Source organism: Apodemus sylvaticus, chromosome 10 (genome assembly GCF_947179515.1).
Source record: "Apodemus sylvaticus chromosome 10, mApoSyl1.1, whole genome shotgun sequence".
In the NCBI taxonomy this organism is placed as follows: Eukaryota; Metazoa; Chordata; class Mammalia; order Rodentia; family Muridae; genus Apodemus; species Apodemus sylvaticus.
The window spans coordinates 27,959,601-27,965,537 of NC_067481.1; the positions used below are offsets into that span (position 1 = coordinate 27,959,601).

The 5,937-nt window shown below is 53.4% G+C and overlaps 1 protein-coding gene across 1 annotated transcript; it reads left to right on the plus strand.

Moving 5' to 3' along the window:
* Positions 1 to 586: 586 nt before the first annotated feature.
* Dlx4 (distal-less homeobox 4) lies at positions 587 to 5,039 on the plus strand. Its single transcript, XM_052195914.1, is given in 8 exon segments — positions 587 to 620; positions 623 to 792; positions 794 to 860; positions 4,226 to 4,438; positions 4,739 to 4,781; positions 4,783 to 4,832; positions 4,835 to 4,884; positions 4,887 to 5,039. Coding segments are annotated over 8 exon segments (780 nt in total).
* The last annotated feature ends 898 nt before the right edge of the window (positions 5,040 to 5,937 follow it).

A 5,937-nucleotide genomic window follows, 5' to 3' on the forward strand; every position in this document is an offset into this window, starting at 1 on the left:
CTTTCCACTCACTCTCAAAGCCCTGGCAGCGTGGGGCCATGCAGACCCGCGCGACGCGCAGAACACGAACAGAGGTTCTGAGGCCCCGAGGCGTCTCTAGTTACCGCACAGCTCCCCTCATCCCTTAGCCATCCCAGGCCCAATTTCCTTGCACCTTGAACAGAAACTTCCTGACTCTGCGGATCCCCCAGGAACTCGGGGCAGACGCGGGGACGTAGGGTCGGGAGCTCGCACCGCTCCGGTCTCCCGGTGCACGCTAACACGGGGGCGGGCCCAGCTCTGAGCCTCCCTGAGGTCACGGTGCAATAGCCAATCCGGGGTGTCTAAGTGGGCGGGGGACCCCTGGGGTCCTGGGAACCGAACCCAGAGGAAAAGATGGGGGAGGGGTAAACCACGGGGCACCCCCAAAATCCCTTTCCTGGGTGAGAGGCTCTGCAAAAAGAGGCTCAGAGAGACACTTTTCTTGGGATCTGAAGTGCGAGAGTGGCTAGCTGGAGCTGGAGTTGGAGCCTTTGAAAGGAGCTGCCCGAGAGAGTCGACGGCATTCGGGCCATGACCTAGGCCCTGTGGCCCAGCACCGGCCGCAATGACCTCTTTACCCTGTCCCCTTCCTGACCGCGGTGCTTCCCGGACTTCGCCCCCGCTCCGTTGGTAGTGGCTGCTTAACCGTTCGTACTATCCCCTAGAACCGCAGCTTCCCCCGATTTGTCTTACTCTTAGTCCTACGGCCACCTCCTGTCCCATTCCTATCCTAGACCAGCAACCCCAGGAGACTCCTACCTGCCCCGCCAAGCAACAATCGGCGGCGCCGTCTCAGCTCTTTCACCGGTCGGCTAAACACCCGCAGGAACTCGGAGCCGGTAAGTGTGACCGCGGCGGCTCTTCACACCTCTGGGGTCTGGGTTGTCTTTGCATAAATTTCGCGTTCTTCTGCGTGCACGCAGCTAGAAGGATTCAAAAGTTTCTCTCTCGGATACCCTGGAATCTGCGGTAGGGGGAGGGTGAAGGATGGGGGAGGAGCGGAGGCGAGTCGATCTAGGTCTCCTTTTTAAATCCGACCTGGTTTCGATTTGCAGTTTTGTAAAGTCAGGCGGGAGGGCTTCCTACCCCACCCTCTGGAGCGGTGGAGTTGTGTGTGTACCTGTGTAACGGAAAATTGCTGTAATCCATGTGGAGGGGTGGAGACCTAGCCCCCTCCCCGTGATTCTCCAAGTCCTTCACTCCGTTCCGACATCATCCCTTTCGAGTTCCGGTCTCAGAAACCAGTAAATAAACCAAATGCTACTAAAAAGAAATCAATTCCCAGTTGGAGGTAGGTAGACAACTAGGCGGGGTTCCTTCCCCTTTCCTGGGCCCCACCCCCTTTTTCCTAGAGGTGCCTAACCTTGACTGGTAACCCGACCATGCAGAATCTGGGTGCAGGACCCCACCAACTGTTGTTCAAAGAATAGACTTGCAGGCTGACCTACCAGTCTCAAGATCTTTCCCTGGCCTCCTCTGCCTTGGTAAGCCATCCTTACCGTGTCCATCTTGACCCTTCACTTTGGGATGCGTTAGACCCAGTTCTGGTTGCCTGAGCTCCAGAGAAAATGCTCACTGGAAGGCTTCGGTGAAGACAAGGGAGCAGCTTACTTTCCTAGCGCCGACCTACGACCTACGCACAGCCCTGGCTGCCGGTCCGAGGATGCTAATCCATAGACCTACTGACTCCGAGGACATCGAAACGGTCCAGTAGTTCTTAGCATGGTCCTCAAAGATGCACGTCTGCCATGTGACTAAATGTAGTCATCCCCCAACCAAGATATTTCAATCCTTTACCCTGGTCATTCTGGCATTAAGTCATGACACACCCTCCCCGCCCACCCAACCAAAAACACACTAGAAAAGGGGCTCAAAATTCCTTATTCTATGGTTGAAGAAACTGAGGCAGAAAGAAAGGACGTAACTTCTTTTCCAGGCTCCTGGCCCTGGGCAAGTTCACTCTCCTCAATGAACGGAGCCAGGAAAGGGGACTTTAGGGAACTTCTCAGGATCCCAGAAAGTTAATGGCCTTCTGGGACAGGGTGGGGGTGGGGCTGCTGGGTCTCGTTGGAGGAGGGACAGTGGGGGGGGTGGCAGGGTTTTACAAACAGATCTACAAAGGAGCCTCTTGGACTCTTCTTTATAGATATGCTAATATACACTGGGGAAGCAGAAGGGAGGGGGATCCTGAGTTTGAGATCAACCTGGGCAACCTGCTATACATCATCGTGTGTGTGTGTGTGTGTGTGTGTGTGTGTGTGTGTGTGTGTGTGTGTGTGTACATGAAGACAGTGTGCGTTTTGGGAATGGGGCAGAAGAACCTGACCTGATTGGGAGACCTATCTGGCAATAAAGTGGAGTTATCTACCATATGCCTTCCTTTGCTTGGTCCAAGAACAATGGACTGAAGAATTTTTTCTATTACGTACTTTACCCGGATACAACGAAAAATTAAAAAATAAAACAGAGACGCCATGTTCACAAGCAGATACCTCTTTAAAAATAAACTGTAGCATTTCGCTAATGAAATTGTGCGGGCCGCCCATTCTTGAATGAATGATTGGAGTATGAGAGAGGGCTTGGGATGTCCTACGCCCATACTACGTGTGCACCTCCGTCCCAGGGAGGCATTTGGCTCGGAAAGAGCCTCAGCAACACCCCGTTGGGGCTGCGGGTGCGGCTGCCGCGCCTCCACGGAGGCCCTGGGGACCCGTTATCGTGACGGGGTAGATCCAGCTGTGACTTGCCAAAACTAGTATGGAAAAGGCAGCTGTTCCGGAAGGCACCTGGAAGGTGAGCTGCTCTGCGAGTTCAGCAGTCCAGGCTGTCTTCCTTCGCTCTCTGCTCGCTATTACCCGAACTGCGCCGTCCGTGCAGCCAAGAAGGCACGGGTGGTCGCTTGGCTGCCAGCCCCAGGCGAGCGGTAGGGGGTAGGAGTAGGAGAGACAATTCCGACGCGGGCGGGAACGGAAACCCAATGGTTTTTCTGGGAATTGGCTGAGGTTGGGATCCAAGGGACAGGATTTGAGGACCACAACCCCCAAGGCTACCGATGAGGGATGTGGGGGAGGTGAAGGCAGTGAGGACTGTGGCCCACAGGCAGAAACCCTAACGTGTGTTGGGTGAACCCAGCTAGGAATGGATGGGGAGCGGAAGGAGAGAAACTGCGACTGACCTACTGCTGCCAGGATACAGGGACATCTCACCCGCTCTATTCTGATGTCCTCCCAGTAGACCCGCACGGAATGAGGCAAATGTCAGCCCAACATTTAGTCATCCAGGGAGGCATTTCTCATCTTCTTGGACAGTCTCAGTATCCCATAATGTGGTCCAGGTTGGGGCCCGGGTTTCAGGAATGGAAACCCAAGGCCTCAATCTTGATGCTAACCCAAAGTCTTTTCTTGGAGAACCAGGCCATAGTGGGAGTTGGGGGCCTGTGGGGGACACCAGACCTTATTCCACAGCCTGTAGCACAGCGATGACAGTATAACAACCCATATTGCTGACGGATGGCTACGCTTTCTGGACCTGAGTCACTCTCCCCACCATGAGGGAACTGCTCTGTACTGGGGGTCCACGGGTAAATCAACCTGGCTTTTCTGATCCATGAAAGGTCTCCCCTGAACTAGCCAGCCCGCAGGGAAGAAAAGGATGGTCCTTTTTACGGCAGGGTACACTAGGTCTCACCCTTCCTGCCTTGATATTAGCATTTAAGGCTGACTTTTTAAAATTAGCATTTAAGCAAGAGATTGCCATGCCAACATTACCTCTGAGTTTTGAGTATTACTTTTAGGTTCCTTGAGATGTGCTGTTTGCTTATCTCCAGACCTTAGCTCAGCTCTCCACGAGTCTCTTGCCCTGTTCTATTCTATGCAGGCCCACCAACCGACCCGCCAACACCCCGCCCTCTCACAGCAAGAGCCTGGGCACTCTTACTTGGGCCCTTGGCGATTTCTGTTCTCAGGTAGCCTCAACAGAGCAAGAACTCAAGAACTGCAGCTTGTATCAACTGTTGCTGGTGTCAAAATGGCAGCGTTAGGCAAAGCTCTCTGCACTGCACACACTCTGAGACTCAGGTTGGTGGTGTAGGCTGTGTTGTTTTCGCTGACTGCCCATGGTGTGGGGTGCCATGAACTTATTAAAAATGCCCGACTGACCTGGTCGCTTCGCCCGCTTTGCTGCTCAGTGTAGTTCTGCCTCCCAGAATCAGAGAACCAGGCACTGTCTCTGGAGTCTGCCCAGCAGTCCCTCTCCAGGAAGCTGCACAAGTCTAGAACCATCTACTTCAGCCTGCAGCTGAGACTCCTGAACCAGCATTTCCAACACACCCAGTACCAGGCCCTGCCCGAGAGAGCTCAGCTGGCCGTGCAGCTCGGGCTCACCCAACCCCAGGTAGGGCCAGTCCTGTCCCTGCCCTGTGCAAAGCTTCCTAGTCCTTGCTTTCTGAGAACCCACGAAGGAATCCCACGATTTTGCTGACACAGCTCTCGAGAAAGAGTGCCCATAACTGGTCTGCGGCATGAATTGGGGGGTACACATTAGAGGGGAATTGAGGCTCAAGAAGAGGAGTGCACCTAGACAGGGAGCTGAAACTGAGGGATTCCAGAACTGAAGGGTTGAAGCCAAGGTTTGCAGGCCTCCCTCTCTGTGGCCAGGTTCCTTTCCCTTTCTACACCTTTCCATAGACACTCTAATCCATCTTCTTTTCCACTCAAAGGTTCCAAATACAAACGCTCCAAATACAAGAAGCTCTGGAAACAGTGCTGGGGAGCCGGAAGAGAAGTTCTCTGGGAGACCCTCCTCCCTCTCTCCCGTTCTCCAATCCTACCATTCATCCAGAGTCCACCCAAGGCAGGCACCTGTGGCTCCCATAGCCACCTACCAGTGGCTACGACAACAGCCATTCTGGTGCCTGGTATCAGCATCACTCTCCAGATGTGCTGGCGCTGCCTCAGATGGCGGGAGTCTGGAGGGAGGCTGCTCAAGGGTTCAGCCTTCCTGTCAAGCCCAGGACCTGAGCACCTGCTCCCCTTCTGGGAGGAGAGGAAACCAGCTGCAGATGGATTTTTCTCAGAAGACAAGAAGCTAAAGGAGAAAAAGGGAAAGAATGGGGTGGAAGCCTGGCTCTTCAAACCAGAGAGCTAAATCTGGGGCTTGAGATGGCCACAATCTTGCCACTCCCTCTCCCTTCAAAGGACTGCAGCCCCAGCACAGCCCAGGCTCCAAACCAGGGAGAAAACAAACATTCCCGGCCTGCACCAGCGGGGGACCCAGACAACCCTTCCACGAACAAAACCAGGAGTGGCTGTGAGTCTCTAATAATTGGTGGTGGCCCGGGGTAGAGTCAGTGTTTAACATGTAAAAGACCCCAGCACCGAAACAAAAAACACAGAGTGTTGGCCTGTGGGCTGCTTAAACGGCTCTCTTCTGCCTTATCTATAGTTTGAGTTGATAGTCATGGGCTTAATCATCCATATAGTTCAACAGGTATGTATTAAGAGCCTAAGCCCACAACTCTCCATCCTTAACACCTAACAAGTTCACCTGCTCATATTGTCGGAAGCCCAGAAGGAGAAATAGGACACACAGATTCCCCGGATGAGTGCAGGCATAGCTGCAAAGGCGAGGTTGCCTTGGCACCTCAGCGCCTCACTGTTGCCTCTCTATCCAAGAAACTACCCCGACTCACCGTTATACTGTCCAGCATTCCCAGGAACTTGTCACCTCTCAAATCACAAGCTTCAGAGATTAAAATGTATATATATAGCAGAGTCCTGAGTGTTAGGCACATCTGTCCCCTGTATTCATCCTGACTGCAGCTAGCTGCTGAGGTCATCTTTTCTCTCATCTGATGTCTCCCCCTTACACCAGAAGTCATAGATACTACTTTTTAAATTAACGGCTTATTTATTTTAT